At 36.1% G+C, this 18421-nt stretch overlaps 1 protein-coding gene across 1 annotated transcript; it reads right to left on the bottom strand.

Moving 5' to 3' along the window:
• Positions 1–12500: 12500 nt before the first annotated feature.
• On the bottom strand, positions 12501–13085 carry LOC122028968 (CLAVATA3/ESR (CLE)-related protein 4A-1-like). The gene is made up of 2 exons (XM_042587937.1): positions 12842–13085; positions 12501–12712 (listed from the first exon to the last, which is right to left on the bottom strand). Exons 1-2 carry the CDS (start codon positions 13083–13085, stop codon positions 12501–12503), a joined length of 456 nt encoding a protein of 151 aa, XP_042443871.1.
• Positions 13086–18421: the final 5336 nt, after the last annotated feature.

Raw genomic sequence — 18421 nt, 5'->3', positions numbered from 1 at the left:
GGGAACAGTAGGCGTCGGTTCAACCTAGGATTTCCTGTTGGAAATTCGAAGTCAGAATCGGACAACCCGAAGGCTGCCAAACATTTCATTATGTTTATTATGTGCTAACGTTGTGCTGCAGGGTATTTTGGGACTAACAAATCTTGCAGGTACTAAAACACAAAGTTTGCCTTGGATGAACAATACCCGAGGTGCCCTCCATGGAGCTTGGAGGCGCTTCGGGTGCAAGGCAGGATTGGTTGCGAAGAGGAGTTGGAGGCACCCTCATGGGAAGCTGAGGCACCTTGGACTGCTGGTTGAAGGCGCCTTGGACTGGTGATGGAGGCGCCTCCAGGCGGATAAACAGTAGTGACTCGAAGGGTTATTGCAACGGTCAACTCGGGATAGAGCTTAGGTTTGAGGCGCCTCCATGGGGCATTGGAGGCACCCTCAACGGCCTATAAAAGGTAGTCTCGACCAACACCTACTACGATCAACTCTTAAGCTATTCTTCTACTGCTTGCTGCTAACAAGACGACCCAGAAGTGCTGTAGCAACGCCTCGACAACCAAGAGCGTCAGATTACTATTTTTCTGTTGTCGGTATAAGATTACTTGTTGTTTTATTTGTATCGCATTTCTGTAAACTTTACACCATATTATAGTTGTTGCCCACCGAAAGCGATCAACGATCGCGGGCCTTGGAGTAGGAGTTGCCCAAGACTCCGAACCAAGTGAATACTTGGTGTCCCTTGTGCTTGTGTTTTTTTTTATTATTTCGCTGCTTTACTCGTTGAGTTTTCCAATTACAAAACACGTGAAAGCCACGAGCGCTATTCACCCCCCTCTAGCGCGATCTCAATCCAACATACTCCTGTTGGTTCGGTCAGTTTAGAATTGATTTACCTAGTTGACTTGTGCAGAAGAGGGTGTTTGATAATAAGGCGATGGTCAGTCAACTTGTCTAATATTGTTCCATGGGAGATCCTGACTCATGGACTAATCAGATATGGTTAGATATCCTTGATATACCTAAAGACTTATGGCCCGTAATGGTGCGGAGGAGGTGGTGTTAGTTGATTAACACCTATGGGATCCACTATTTCTGAGTGGAAATATCATATGATGATGTTCGAGGGGTAGAGCGTCAATTGATATATATTTTGACTAGCTATTTAGTTATAGTTTTCCTCTATCTTTGTGTTCATTGCTCTATACTCGCGGTTACTTAACCTCAGATGGAGCAATCACAGTAAGATGAGGTACAAGACAATGGTTAGATGACTCAGTTAACATTGTCTCTATCAAGTAACTCAAGACCTTGACCACATGATCATTTTATCCATGGTCTTGTAGTCTATATCTTAGATCAGAGGGTTGGACCTTTTGTTGGCATTCATCGAGGGACATTTTCCAGGCATGATTATGAGAGTTGTGGAGATACACTCTTGGTGGGTAAACTCTCAGTCAAGAGGTTGAGTGATCCTTTGGATTTTAGATTGTCATTCTTTTACGGTGAATTTTTAAGTATTTGAATAGATGAGATTCGACATGTTCTTTGGACATTTTTGGATACGAGTAGTTGAGTTTTTGTACTCATATCTCGTTGATTGATTGTATCTCTACCATTTGGAAAGTTGTTGATTATCGATCAGGAAGTCAAGAGATATCCGTTGGACTTCAGTAGTCATACACTTTTAGGTGGGATGGTGTATTATTTCTACAGCTTGATAGTACCTCATGATGAGAATGGGTCACTAGGAGTTAGATTGGTGAGTACATGACTAGTCTGTCTCACTAAAGATATACGATAATAAATTTTCCCACTAGATATGATCCCTGTAGTGGTACAACATAGACGTGCAATGTTGAACCAAGTTGGATATATTTATGCTTGTTTGCAGTGAGGGTTGAAGGATGGATGCCTTCCTTTTCTTTATCATTGGTCAGATTTGATTGATATTGAGGATGATTTGTGATTAGTGGATATTGTGAGATCAGGTGTGGTGATATGTTGTCTTTGATGATTTGTTAGTGGTTATCTAATTTGAGGATCTATTATTTGGTGTTTAATGTTGATAATGATATGGAGAGTAGCACATGTGTGATATTTATGGATTTAGTGAATTGTAGTTGGTGATTAGGTTACAGACTTGTTGTCGGGGATCTTACGGTTGAGTTAGCTTGTTGTACATACATTATGAGTCATTAGTTTTACCATTTAGGCTTATAGTACCCTAGATGTTTTCATAGACTCGATGTATTTGATATGCTTAGGGTGTTGGATCATTTTTCATTGTCTTCATTGATGATGTTGTGATCTATTCCTGATCCGAGGTGGATCAAGTACACCATCTTTGCATAGTTCTAGAGATGTTTCGACGAGAACATCTATATGCGAAGTTTAGTAGTACGTATTTTGATTATCTTCTGTGAGATTTCTGGTACACATTGTCTTTAGTAGAGGGATATTAGTGGATCCACAGGAGATAGAGGTTGTTACTAGTTGAGAGTAGTTGTAGTCTATACAGGAGACTCGCAGTTTCCTTGGTCTGGTTGGATATTACTAGAGATTGATTGAGGGTTTCTCTAGCATTATGTCGTTGACTTGATTGTCTAGGAAGAGTAGAATTTATTTGGACTAATGCTTACGAGATCAATTTTAGGAGTTGAAACGAAAAGCTGATAACTGCACCCGTCTTAGTGGTACTTTCTAGTGTAGATGGATTTGTACTCTAAACAGATGTATCGTACCTGGGAATTGGTGCAGTTCCGATGTAGCATGAGTGGAGAAGTCTCATGCCAGTATACCGAATTATCGTGTGATGGGAATGAGATTCTTTGATTTCCATGGGAGATTATGTGTGTTTCTGAGCCACTTCTTATCCTGGAGGAGTTACTATAGGAAATACATCAATTTGGATTTGTGATATATCCAGGTGACATCCGATATATATAGACTTGGAGCGTTCCTATTGGTGGAACGACATAAAGAAAGACATCATGGATTTTGTAGCTTGATGTCTAGTGTGTCAGCAAGTGGAGGTTGAATATTAGAGACTAGCAGGATTGTTTACGTTGATTCAGATACTAGAATGAAGTTGAGAGCGTGTCACGATGGACGTTATCGTGAGGCTACCCAGGATATGGAGGAGATATGATACGATTTGGTTTATCATTGTTTAGTTGATTAATTCACCCCTTTCTATCGATTCATGGGACGGATTCGTTGGATAGAGTAGCAGGATTATACTGAGAAGAGATTACTAGATCTCATGGTATATTTATAAGTATTGTATCGGATGGAGATCCACGATTTCACATCATGGTTCTGACCGAGATTACAGCAGACTTTGGGTTCGGAGCTTGGCTTTAGTATAGATTTTCACCCTCAGACTGATGGATAGTTTGAGCGTCCTATACAGATGTTGGAGGATCTGTTGATAGTGGATTATGGATTTTAGATGTAGTTGATTTATCCTCAGTTGGTTAGGTAGTAGAGTGGGAATAACGGAAGCAGAGTGAGCTCATAACCCACAGAGTCACCCCTTACGATTGGGGACTTATTCATTATACTTAAATGGAGTGGTATATCAGTATGTGGTTACCTTGGATGAGGATCCCTGAGTTGAGCAGTAAATTTGGGGATCAAATTTTTATTAGTAGGGGAGAATGTAATATACGACACATTTAAAAATAAGTGTTATTGAGAAATAGACTTATTGGCTTTTTTGAAAAATTTTAAAAAAAAAATCGAGATTTAAACGGAGTTCGTATGACTCATTTTGAGGAGATGAATCGGTTGTGTTAAGTGAAGGCCTGTTTGGAATACCCAATTAAGTTAGGAGTTGATTAAAATATAAAGTTAGGTTTTGATGATTTAATCAAGGTTTAATCATCTGAACCTTTCTTTTTCTCCTCCCGAACTCAACGTCGCGGATTCCCTCATCCTTCTCCCTCTCACGCTGATCCCTCTCCCTTCTCCGCTTCTTCACCTTCTGTGACCACCGGCCGTGGGACGCAGGCTGCCGCTTGAGCTTCCTCGCCGTGGGTCCATCCCGGATGTCGTTTCTTCTCCGATCGATCCACAGTTGATGAATACACTATCGTCGGTGTGGAGAGCCACCACTCGATCGACACCGAAGCTGCCTCATTGTCCGGTGTCGCCGTCTTCGGAGGAAGGATTGAGTGCAAAAGGGGGGTGTGCTAGGGTTAACTTCTCCTCTCTTCCTCTCACGCCGATTCATTTCCAAGCTTCGCCCGATTCCCTTCTCCCTCACCGTGGTTGTGACATCACCCTCTTCCTGTCCCTATCGCCACCCCGCGCCCTAGATCTCTCCCTTCCGCTCTGATTGATGTCGACCACCTGAGCCCTGATTCAGCTATCGACTTTCCCCTCCTACTCATGGACATTGGAGCTTGCCAGAAATTAGGCACTTGAGTCGGTGAGGCGGGGTAGACCATTGGCTTCCCAATTTCCCCTTTTGATCTCCACAGCCACATGGACTCCTTCACTAGAGTTGCATCGCAGCCACCGGCGATAGCCCTCAGCCATAGCTAGTAGATGACCAGATCCACGAGTTGTATATCCTCACACTCTCGAGGCCACCCTATTGATCACCAGAGTGTGTTGCTGCTACATTTGATATCAGCAGCTCCATTGTGGATCCGAGCATCACTGTTTGAGGGTAATCCATAGTTACGACTATAAATTTCCAACAGCAAGATTTCTGGCCGTGAGTTGACAGAAGGATATTCAAACTTGGGATTTGAGTTGGATGTGATCTTTTCGATTAGTTGAAGATGGTTGATATGATCTACGTATAAAGGCGGGCATTTCTTTCTTGGCTTCTATTAGTTCTTTTGAACTTAGAGCATGGTTATTACTGGATGATTAGGCTGCTTTACCTTAGATTGTTTACGATTGCTGCTTTCTTGCTTGATATTTGAGGTAATCTAGTTATATTCTATACAGTCTCGATTCTTGATACCTAAACTCTGTTGTATATACACATGTAGAGTATGTATCATAGGGATGTCTAGTTGATTTGGGTTAACATGCTGATCATGCAAATCTTTGTTGATTGTATACATGATTGGTATATGTTGTAGGAGTCACATGATTGACTGTCCATTTGCATGTAGTGTGTGTACACCTGTCCAGTGTGGTTATGGTGGGTTTCTTGTGGATTATACCTTTATAGTTATGACCATATGTGTTTTGCATGGCTATCGGAGGATTCTAGTTGATTATATATATGTGCTTATGTGTATATATCTGGTTGTGATATTGGAGGTATTATGTTGATTATACCTACGTTGTAGAGTGCGCACGTGTATGGTTGCTATGGGCTTGGTATGCTACTTATGTACTTTGTTGTTTAGTAGACACCCATTGGATTTACCTATACCTATAGGTGTTAGATGGATTTTTATACTGGAGGTGTTTATATGGATTGGGGATGTTGGATCGATGATGACCATGTCGGTATCATGATTATTTATCATGTTCATCATTCATTGCATGCTGACGACCATTGTTTCCCTTATGGTGTGAGATAGTCGTCAGTCATTTATAGTTGCCCATTCGACCACTGTGGGAGAGTGGTAGCTAGGTGTGGAGCTAATCCTATTCTGCTCACTAGGTCGCTCAGTGTTCTGTCCGCCTCGACCACTCTGGAGTAGTGGGTCTGGAGGGTTCAGTAGTCAGGGGGCTAGTGAGGTGAGTAGTCAGGGACCCTGATGTTATGTAGTTAGATAATTATTTAGCGAATCGTTCACCTCGACCGCTCTATAGCAGTGCATGTACTGGAGGCTAGTATGGTTTGTCACAGACCCAAGCCTCTCGGTCATACAAGGGTCGTGGTGTCAGGAGAGGTGGCGGGGGTGACCATGTGACATACATTTACATTTGCATACGATGCGCGGTGCATCTGTGGAGATATATTTGCATACATGCCTAGTAGATACTAGTTGCATGTGATTGTGATATGTTGCACTTGTTTGAGATATGATTATTACATATGATTGTCATGCTGCATATTTGTCATTTATTATGCATGTATACGCTGATTTATATTGCTCAGGTGTTACGAGCAAACCTGTTGCTGATTACCGGTGAGTTTACTGATCATTATACCATGTGTTGATTCCAGATTGTGTATGTATTTATCATTATGTCAGTTGTGGTATGTGCAGTTGGTATGCCAGTTATGATTATGTATGATTATTATGTCGATTATATTAGATGGATTGATTATGTCAGTATGATCATGTTCTTTATTCCCTACTGAGACTGTTTACTTGGATCTCCATGTTTATTTTATATAGACTAAGCACTATCTTGTCTATTACTCGCTGAGTGACCCGCACTCACCACCCCGTTTATATCTTTATGTTTATAGGTAGCAGATACATGATCGTGGAGTCGCTTGGAGTATCCTGTCTGCCGGTTCTATGTCACATTAAAAGATGATTTTACCTCGCTCTTGTTTATCTTATATATATATTCGTTATTGTATTAGCGTTGTATTGGTGTTTAGCCATGTGACTATTTTATCATTTTTGGTGTTGTATTTCTATTTAAGCCGTGCCGGCATACATTGTTTCTATTTGGTTTGTGTGGGCTTTTCTTTCATTTTTCGCTGTGTTTTTAGTGCAGCCGTGTGGGCTGTTTAATATATATAACTGCGTGGTTGTGATTGTTTTGTTCCAGCCGATTGGGCTGAGTATATAACTGCGTGGTTGTGTATATTTCAGCCGTGTGGGCTAATGTATATAGTTTGTGTATGTATTTATGATTCATATTATCATAGTTACAGGGGAGATGTTGTCCATTTGTCGGGCAGGGACTCTTTTAGGGTGTGACAATTTATTTTATTGGAAGTAGGTCGAGATATTGGTAGAAATTCATAACTATCTATTTATTCAATAATTTCTTCACCTGAAGCATGGACTATTGAAGGAGGTTTTCTGACTACAATATTCTTTAGGATTTTTTTTTATTTCGCCTGAAAAGATGATTAATAGGTAAAAATTTATGGTGATTATCAAACTAAGATACCTTCCCACTACAAGGTAACGAAAATGCATCAGAATCTCTCATGCAGTGTGGGAATGATAATTTATCAGCTGTGCTCCATCCCGACAACATTAAGTATGCTAAAAAATCACTGATTATTCATAATAGTGCAGCATGCAATTTAAAATTAGTTTATTTGTAACATCATAAGTGATCGACCCTACATTCCATAATTCATTCAACTTGACAATTAGAAGTTGTAAGAAAATATATATCTTCTCTTTAGGATTGGTTGGACTTGAAATAAGCACAGTAAGGAACATAAATTTATCTTTCATGTACATTCATGGTGGTAAATTGTACAGTGTTAATATAACTAGTCAAGATGAATATTGTTGTCCCGACTAATCAAATGACTGAAATCCATCGGCGGAAAGTCTCAATCTTATATTATGTGGTTCCATTGCAAATGAGGAAAATACAGTATCAAGATGTTTCCAAGCAGAAAATCACAAAGATGATACATTATACCTCCTTCGTGCTCATGTTCATGATGTTACATCATGTGACAAGTAATAGTGGCAGATGCATATAATTGTTAAAATCTAGTAGTTAAAGGAAAGTAATACATCATTTTCCAAGTAATATTTTTCTTCTTCTTCCCTAGTATATGAGTACGATGCTTATAACAAGGGTGAGTACAGATTTTGCATTCACTCAAATCGTTGTCTTCATTCCAAAATATCATGCAACTGTTTATATAATAATCAATCTTTTTTAAAGGTAACCTAAACATTTAATCAATTTCTTTGTACTATAAAAACTATCAATTATTATGTTATCATTAGGAAGACACTCTAATATTAATTGACATATATCATCGTAATATCTTTCTAAAAAATGATATGATTTCATATTCAATAACCTTGTGACTAGAGAAAATGTCTTCCCACACTTCTTTTTCACTAGCTTTTAATATTTCATATAGTTATTTATATTTAGGTGTCTGTATTTCATCTATATTAGAATAATCAACTGCAGCATTCATCGCATGGATAGTCTTTCTAAAAAATTTGATTTAAACTTAACTAAAGCAACCAAACATATATAATATAGCATTGGTAGTTTTCATTTTACAACCTAATATGATAGATCAAACATAATGTTCACTTTCTATTGAACATTCAACTACCAAAAGAAATCTAGATTATTTTTTCATATTTTAAAATTATAATGTCTATCAACCTAAATTACAAAAAAAAAACAATATTTTAGATCAAACAAATAATAAACAATGCTATCTTTTAGGCTCCAACCAAAAGATACTCTAAAATGAGCATAAATATATATATACTAACACAATAATCATCAAATGACCATATCTAAATTTAAACATCTAAAATAGCACATATTTACTATTTATTAAATTATATATGAAGAAGAGTAGTCTAATCGGAGAAGAACAGTAAATATAATATACTACAATAAAACAAATTAGTGAAATTTAAACACAAACAAACTTAACAAAAGAGTATATAGTGAATAGGGATGGCAATGAATCAAGTTTAAAACCGGTCCCATATTAAACCCGTCCCATTTGGGGCGGGTTTAAACCCAGTCAAACGGGTTATGGGCGGGTCTAAACCTGTTGATCGTGTTTAGAAGTGAGTTCGGGACGGGTTATAGGTTTCAATGTACCCACCATAAACTCGCCCCGTATAATAATAATAATAATAATAATAATAATAATAATAATAATAATAATATTTTATATTTATATTATATAATATAAAATATATAATAATAATAATAATTTATTGTTGGATCTGCTGAATTTGAGCGGGGTCGGGGCAGGACGAGTTGAAAAATTAGGTGGGTCGGGTCCGGATTCAGGTTCATTTTATTTTGACGGGGCAGATTATAAGATTGGCCAAACCCAGCCTGAACCTGCCCCGTTGTCATACCTAATGGTGAATCAAGCTTGTACCCGTAGCTTATAGTCGCGAGCTTGCAACAGAGTGAGACGAAATTATTGGCTTGAGCTTGCAGCCAGCTATGCTGTTGGTTGGTGACCGGCCAAGCAGCCGAGCCGTCGGCTGCCAGCTGCCAGCAAGCGATCGGTACAGTCGTCGGCCTCATGTAGTTGGCCAACAAAGCCGCTAGCATAAGGCCAGCGGCCTGCAAAGCCAATAACACATGTCTAGTGGTAGAAAAAGTCGCCAGTCGTGTGCTAGCAGCCTGCAAAGTCAATTTCACGTGCTTGGCAGGCAAAAAAGTTGCCAGGGGTGTGCTGGCGGCTGACAAAATAGATCTCCACATGCTAGCTGCCGGTGGAGATCATGAAGGGGATAAAAGAGTGGGGAGGAGAGAATCGTCGAATATCAAAAACACGGGTGAGGAGGAGAAGGGCACAGGGTCATGCTATAATTATTTTCGGGATTCCCGATGGAATCTTTATTCCATCAGTAATCTGTGTTACCAATCAAATCATATGATTATGTTAGTATCTAATCTTGTGATTATGTCGGTATTCTAATGTGTTACTAATGGAATCACGTGATTTTGTCGGTAATAAGTGGAAATTACCAATAGAATTATAATTCCAACAGTAATATTATTTTTTCCTAAAATTTACAAACTTTTCGACGGAATCTTAATTCCATCTACAATATTACCGGTAGAATCTTAATTCCGTCCGTAATATTACCGACGAAATAATATATTCTGTCGGTGAATCTAAAAATTCCTGCAGTATTCCATTCACATATATCTAGCATATATGATTTTATAGAGATTAGTCATTTGCTTTCATGTTAATTTTTATGATAATAGCTAAGTTAATTTAAATTCTAATGCAAACTGGTTCAATTTTTAAAAATTTATACTGCTAAAATTAATTCCCATGCATGACATTCGTGAATTATCATTCGTGAAATTGAGAAAAAAAACTGGGCTATAAAAGTCTAAAAGAGGCCCATTTACGATTCTCTCAGAAAAATAAATTAAATAAAAAATGATGAAAAAAATGCTCTAACCAACTGAGCTAATATTTCCGTCGTTATCAATCTGAAACATAATCAATCGAGAGCGCAGAGGGCCGAGGGATTTAGTAATTAGTTGACTCCATCGCCCATCTCCAGTTAACACCGTCCTCTTTCTCTCAAAATTTTTTAGAAAAAGGATTTAGTAGCTCGTTGACTCCTAAGTCTCCTTATAAAATATCTAACTCCGTCCATGAACATAATAAATATATTTATAAAATAAAATGTTTAACCTGACTCATATTATTTTCCCTAATTATAAAACGAATGTGAATAAATAAAAGGATACTAACACTCATTTAAAGCCAATAAATTTGATATGATATTTTTGCAAGTGCAGTTAATATTGTTTATCTAGTGAATTAAAGAGGAGAAAAAAAACACAGAGAGTCATATAAAAAATATTTCGGAAAAAATGTTTTTTTTTTTTTACTTTATCTCACTTTTGTAGTTACATTTTGTTCTCGTACTTGCGATAGCTCACTATGCTTATAGGTAATAATTTTTATCGAACAGGTAGAAAATCTGATATCTGAGTTGAATGGAAGAAAATATAAAGGGGCTGTTAATATCACATATTGAAAGTTGAGAAAATAAGTAGGTTAGAAATGTAGTTTTGTGATTGACTGGATGAAGATTTCTTGTTGTCGTGTAAAATTAGGAGCGTTAGTATCGGGTCAAGAAGGGGTCCTCTACGTTGATCCTTCGATGCTCAAGTTAGTCCTAAGTTTAGAGAGAAATAATAGATAAACTCTAGTAGAGAACATGTTGAATGGTAAAGTCTTGCATACTTCTACTAGTGGATAGAGATCCTCTTTTATAGTATTATTGTAGCATCTATGCATGTATATAAAAGTGTATGCATATTTTTCAAAGCGTTATAGGAAAAGACAATTCAAAAAGTGTGCATGACACTTTTCCTTAAGCGAGCATGTAAATTTCTGATGTGATAGGTTAGAAACTTCTAAAGTACTGTTTGCTTGGTGAACATTCTCCGTTATCAACAACATAAACATATAAAAGAGTACGAAGAGATATGTATGTGGGTCCCACTATAGATCGACCAGAATTCGCTCGACGGGGATGTTACTCACTCAATTAGGGGTGTAATCGAGCCGAACTCTTGAATGTTTGAGCTTGACTCGTTTATAATCGAGCCGAACTTGAGCTTTATTTAACAAATATATTCATGGCTCACGAGCTTATTCGAGCTTTTATCGAGCCTAAACGAGTTTAATATATATAAATCATAAATTTAAATATTCATTAAAAACTAAATTATATATTTAAAGAAAATTATAAAAATATTATTAAAATTTATAATTTTATTCTAATAAATAAATTTAATATATTTGTCTATATTTTTCATAAGTAGAATGTAAAATCTATAAATTCAATATCAAAACTATTATTATTTTTTATTTAAAAGTTGCTTAATGAGCATAGCGAACGTGTTCACGAGCTAACGAGCCGAATATTACGAAGTTTGAGCTTGGCTTGTTTATCTTAACGCGCCTCATTAAACGAGCTCAAACGAGCCTTTATCGAATCGAGATTCGAATATCTCGCGAGCGGCTTGGTTCATTTACACTCCTACACTCAGTCATTCCGAACTAAGCTATTGGCTTGACCTTCACTTGACTTTTTTTTAACCCCACCTAGTGGGAAAAGGCTTGATTGTTGTTGTTGTTGTTGGAGGACTGCAATTTATTCAATCAGATATGCTGTCCGATCGACAAGGACGGTGGACAAGGACGGTGGACAGAGTAATTTGTTAGTTGTCCCTTACTCCCAGCTGCAAGACTTCAGCGGACAATCGTTCATGAATTTGTCTCGCTTTAGATGTTTATATTATATATATTTTTCAAATTAAACTTGATTTTGGAAAAATAGGAGCGGTAAGAAAATAATCGCATTTGCAGTCATTTAATTTCCAAAGAAAAATTAATCAAACAACTATTTGTCTGCTTGTGACGTCTAAAAGAATAATTAATTAATAAAAAAATGTTTACATTGATCCATAACATTTTATAAGGGATAATCCCTAAATTCAGTATGCTTTTTTTATACATGAAATTTTGTTTGTCAAAAACAATTTGTATAAATAATTTTAACCTTATTAAAAATTTAGCACCTTTTAAATTCAATATTATGTTTCATACTTTGGTTTTACATTATTTTAAATATAATGAAAGAAATGCTAAAATGTAAATTTTAAACATTGATCCGAAGTAGTTAGCATATAGCAGCACACACAAACCAACATTGTTCTGAAAAACAAATGCATAAGAATAACAATCAACTTTATTATTAAACCAGACGTCAATACAATAGTTTGCATAAGCATAATAATTTATTGCATAACAATAATACTAATTACGTATGATGCTGGAACCTTCAGGATCATCATGCAGTCGCAATAAGGCTTCCTTTCAATCAAGGCTTAAAGTTAAACCTTTATTAGTTGTTGATAGGATTAGGACCTTCAGGAACATCGTGCAGAGGCTTAAAGTTAAACTCTTCTACGTTGTTAATAGGATTAGGACCTGCAGAAACATCGTGCAAAGGCTTAAAGTTAAACTCTTCTCCGTTGTTAATAGGATTAGGACCTGCAGGAACATCGTGCAGAGGCTTAAAGTTAAACTCTTCTCCGTTGTTAATAGGATTAGGACCTGCAAGAACATCGTGGAGAGGCTTAAAGTTAAATCTTTCTTCGTTATGGAAATGATTAGAAGCTTGATCAGGAGTATCTTGCAGAGGCTCGAAGTTAAACCCCTCTCAATTGTTGATAGGATTAGGACCTTCAAGAACATCATGCAGAGGCTTAAAGTATGCATCGTTATGGATAGGATCAAGACCTTCAGGTGCATCGTGCAGAGGCTTAAAGTTAAACCTTTCTTCGTTATGGATAGGATCAGGACCTTCAGGAGCATCGTGCAGAGGTCGATATCCATCAGCTTCAGTGGCCATGAAGGATGCTAAGATCAAAGCCGCAAGGGCTAATGCAAGGGGAATATTGTGCATTGCTCTTCTAATTTCCTCCATTGTTGGTTGAGATCTCAGGCTACAAGACAGGACGAAAGAGATTGTAGAAAGCCGAAAGCAGTTACTCTGCACAGACTAACCTAATCAATCAACATATATATAAAGGCTCTGAGTATTTTAGCATTGAAATCATATCTTATCAAATTAATATTTTATAATAATGATGGCAATAACTACTTTCTATCTTTTCGTATACAATGTTGGACAATTTATTGCCAAAATAAATGGAAAATTTCTGAGTTGGAAGTCATCTTATATGCTGATTTGAAAGTCATCTTATATGCTAATTTTACCTAAGCTATAATCTAATATTGCCAAATAAGATGTTGAATTACTAATAAATCTTAAAAGGGGCGTCACCAAGATTTGGTTAAATAGTAAGATTAGATGATAATACTTTTTTTTTTACCAATTTTATTAAATTATTTATAGTAGTTCAAAAATATTATTTTAGTACACGACTTAAGTTTCTTAAAAGATACATTTCAAAAAATTAGTTATGATTAAATATAAAATATAACCTGCCACCTTCGCATTATTAGCACGACGCTCTAACCAATTGAGCTAATAGGCCGGATAAATTGAATGGTTAAATCAATTTTATTAAATTTAACTGTAAACAAATATTATAGTGTAGCTCCAATCAGGTGGTGATTTACTGCTATTTTCCATTAAAGGCAGTAGACAAATTAGAGGTTTAAAATGTAATAATAATAACTGACAAAAAAAACGGAAAATAACGAAAAAATACAAAACAATTTAGAATGTCCCAAGAATTTGATGTTTGGTCGATAAGAATATATTTATATTGGTTTAATATATATAAAATTAGTTAAATAAATACATTTAAATAACTCATCAAATTAAATAAAGATGGTAAATATATAGGTGTTTAATTGATTAATTCGTTAATATTCACTAATAAAACATGTGAATCATCTCCATTAATAAAACTCCTATATAAATAAATAGAGTTTAAAATGCTTATATTATCAAAGTTAATAATTAATCAATTAAATTTAAAATTATAAAATTATCAAAGAAGCGCATTTGATAATATTTAAATGAAGTTCAAGACAAACTCAAACCAAGTTGAATTTAATATAAAAAAAAATTAAATTAAATTTTAACAACCATTATAATGATTTAATTTATTTTTAAATTTAATTTAATTTGGGTCTATTATTTATCACAAAAATTTAAACTTAAAAAGAAATTGACTTGGGTCGTCTACCGTCCCACTAATCTTGTTGGTCTATTTTTTACATGCCTAAACTCACTTCACCAAGTTCATCTATTGTAAAAACATCTTAATTTTATATTAACAAAATTAATTAACAAAAATTTAGGGCATCTCCAATGGGAGATATTTGGAAAAGATATTTCTCTAAATATTTGAGAGGTGAATAAAAATCATCGGACATAATTTTATGCCCGGTGATTTCATTTTAGGTAGCATGCAAGTGGGCCCCACAAGGGGCCATGATTACTTTATTTTTTAAAAAAAATTTAGGTGGTATGTAAGTGATTTATTTTTATTTTAGTTGGTGAGATATTTTTATTATATAATTTGAGATATTTGAGAGTAAGATATTTGATAGATGAGACCCATAAATATTTAGTTGAGGGGATATTTGATTATGAGATTTGGGATATTTGAGAAGTGAGATATTTGATTGATTATGTAGACGTGGGGACCATAAATATTTGGGAGAAATATTAATGTTATTGTGGATGCTCTTATCTTAATTAATCAGCTCTTGTTTTTCTTTTTTACTAAGAGCAGCCATAATGGTTAGGGATATTGTTGGTTGCTACTCGGAAAACCTATAGGTTCCACTGTACAAAAATTTTGTACAAAGGTCTGAACCTTTTCCTAGCTACCATGTGTTCTTTTAAATTAAATTTTGGATCGCCTGCGGAACTTAACACGTTTGATCCAAAACTTAATCTATTTGTTCTTTTAGGTTTTGACTTGGATCTCCTGCGGAACTTAACACGTTCGACCCAAGTCTCCTTAAGTTATTAATTTCATTAAATATTAATTTCCATAAAAGGTTCCCAATACTGACGTGGCGAGTCACATGGCCTTCTTGGATATGGGAGCAACCACCACCGACTAGACAAAACCTTTAATAGAAAGCTAATATTTAATTTCCTAAAATAACTTTAGGTTAACCAAAGAGAACAATCAAATCACAAGGAAAAGAAAAAACAAAAGAACACACAACTTCGAAAAAACATATTCGAAATTCTAGAACGTAAGCCTCTTGTATTTGGTATTATTTCCATAAATAACTAGTATGATGCGGAAATAGAAATTACTAGTTATACCTTGTAGAAAAACCTCTTGATCTTCTACCGTATTCCTCTTCTAACCTCGGACGTTGTGTGGGCAACGATCTACCGAGATGAGAAACCACCAACCACCTTCTTCTCCTCCAAGCAAGGTTCGGCCACAAAGGAAGAACTTCACCAAAGAAGAAAATCAAAATACTAACCAAGCTCCAAGAGATGCTAGCTTTCTCTCCTTCTTCTTCTTCTTCTCCAAGTAGTATCCGGCCACCACAAGAACTCCAAGAGAGATGAAGTATTCGGCCACCACAAGAGGAAGAGAGGGAGAGGGTAATGGCCGGCCACAACACCAAGGAAAAAAAAAACAATAGAGGTTGTGTCTCATGAAGGCACCCCTACCCCTTCTTTTATATTCCTTGGCCTAGGCAAATTAGGAAATTTAATTACAATAAAATTTCCTTAATTTTTCTTGACATGAATTAATTGAGAAAAATAAAACAAAATTTCTCAATTAACTTGAGATGGCCGGCCACATCATTGGAAACAAAAGAGGACAAGTTTTAATCAACAATTAAAACTTCCTAATTTGTTTCCGGAAATTTTAAAAAATAAAATTTCTCTTTAAAATCTCTTCATGGTTGATAAAAGGAAATTTCTATAATTTTAATTTTATCAACATGTGAATAATTTTTAAAGAAAAAATAAAACATCTCTCCAATCTACAAATAAGGAAAGAGATCTAATCTCTTTCTTTAATCTTTTGTAGATCTTTTACAAGAGAGATATTTTAATTTTAATTCTCTTTAAAATATATCTTCCACATAATAATAAAAATTAAAATTAAATTTCTTTTTAATTTTATTTGGCCGGCCCTACTAGCTTGGGTTCAAGCTAGGGCCGCCACCCAATTTTAGGCCGGCCCTAGCTTGGTTCCCAAGCTAGCTTGGCCGCCCCTATTAGTGGGTATAGAAGGTGGGTATAGGTGGGTATAGAACTCTATAAATAAGAGGCTACGATAGGGACCGAGAGGAGGAATTGGTTTTGGTCTCCGATAAAATTAAGCATCCCGTGCCCAACACACAACTTAATTTTATCAATGATAATTCATTCCACTAGAGAACTATCATTGAACTACCGCACCAATCCCAAATTACATTTTTGGGCTCCTTCTTATTATGAGTGTGTTAGTCTCCCTGTGTTTAAGATATCGAATGTCCACTAATTAAGTGAGTTGCTGACAACTCATTTAATTAATATCTAAGTTCAAGAGTAGTACCACTCAACCTTATTGTCATGTCAGACTAAGTCCACCTGCAGGGTTTAACATGACAATCTTTATGAGCTCCTCTTGAGGACATTATCAACCTAGTATCTCTAGGACACAGTTTCCTTCTATAATCAACAACACACATTATAAGTGATACCATTTCCCAACTTATCGGGTTTATTGATTCAACGAACTAAATCTCACCCATTGATAAATTAAAGAAATAAATATCAAATATATGTGCTTGTTATTATATTAGGATTAAGAGCATACACTTCCATAATAACTGAGGTCTTTGTTCCTTTATAAAGTCAGTATAAAAGAAACGACCTCAAATGGTCCTACTCAATACACTCTGAGTGTACTAGTGTAATTATATAGTCAAGATAAACTAATACCTAATTACACTACGACCTTCTAATGGTTTGTTCCTTTTCCATTTTGGTCGTGAGCTACTGTTTATAATTTATAAGGTACTGATAACATCATCTTCTGTATGTGACACCACATACTATGTTATCTACAATATAAATTAAATGAACAACTACAAACAAATGTAGACAATTAGACCAAATGTGATTCTTTATTCATAATAAATGTTTACAAAGCTTAGGCTTTCAGTATACATTCCAACAATCTCCCACTTATACTAATGACTAAGCTGCCATATCTTCTACCATACATCTGATTCTCATTCCCTCCACATGCCGATCGAAAGCTTTTGCCGGAAGGGACTTAGTGAAAGGATCTGCCAGGTTATCCGCTGATGCAATCTTGGCGATGACAACTTCTCCTCGCTTCACAATATCTCGTATCAGGTGGTACTTGCGCTCTATATGTTTACTTGCCTTATGAGCTCGTGGTTCCTTCGAGTTTGCAACTGCACCACTATTATCACAATAAATTGTGATGATTTTGGGCAAACCAGGAATCACATCTAAGTCCATTAGAAAGCTCCTGAGCCATACTGCTTCTTTAGCTGCCTCAAGGTGCTACATATTCAACTTCCATGGTTGAGTCCAAACGCATTTGCCTAACACTCCTCCATGAAATGGCTCCACCTCCTAAAGTAAACACATAGCCCGATGTAGACTTCTGTTATCCCTATCGATTGAAATCGAATCCGTGTAACCCAGGGGAGCGATCGTCTGCTTGGTAAACTAGCATATAATCTCTAGTCTTTCTCAATTATATGCTTTATTACAGTCCAATGTCCTTGTCGAGGGTTATTCGATATCTGCCGACCATGCCCACGGCAAAAGAGATATCTCGTACATACATTGCATACATTAGGCTTTCTACAGCTGAATAAGGAACTGCTTTCATATCCTCTATCTCTTTGATGTCTTTGGAGACATCTCTTTAGATAGAGCTACTCCATGTCTAAAAGGTAAGAAACCTTTCTTGGAATCCTGCATGCTAAAACGAGCAAGGATTGTATCTATATATGAAGCTTGGGATAGACACAACATTCTTTTCTTACGATCCCTTATAACTTTGATCCCAAGAATGTGTGCACATTCTCCTAAGTCCTTCATATCAAATTGTTTGGACAACCATACCCTTACGTCCGATAATACCTTGACATTGTTGCCAATTAACAAAATATCATCTACGTATAGTACAAGAAATACCACCATGTTTCCGTTACACTTCTTATATACACAAGACTCATCCGGACTTTGAATAAATCCATATGATGGATTACTTCATTAAATCGGATGTTCCAAGACCTTGAAGCTTGCTTCGGTCCATAAATGGACCGATTGAGCTT

Source organism: Zingiber officinale, chromosome 10B, assembly GCF_018446385.1.
Source record: "Zingiber officinale cultivar Zhangliang chromosome 10B, Zo_v1.1, whole genome shotgun sequence".
Classification (NCBI taxonomy): domain Eukaryota; kingdom Viridiplantae; phylum Streptophyta; class Magnoliopsida; order Zingiberales; family Zingiberaceae; genus Zingiber; species Zingiber officinale.
The sequence above is the reverse complement of the archived record's forward strand: the minus strand, read 5'-3'. Positions and strand labels throughout refer to the sequence as shown.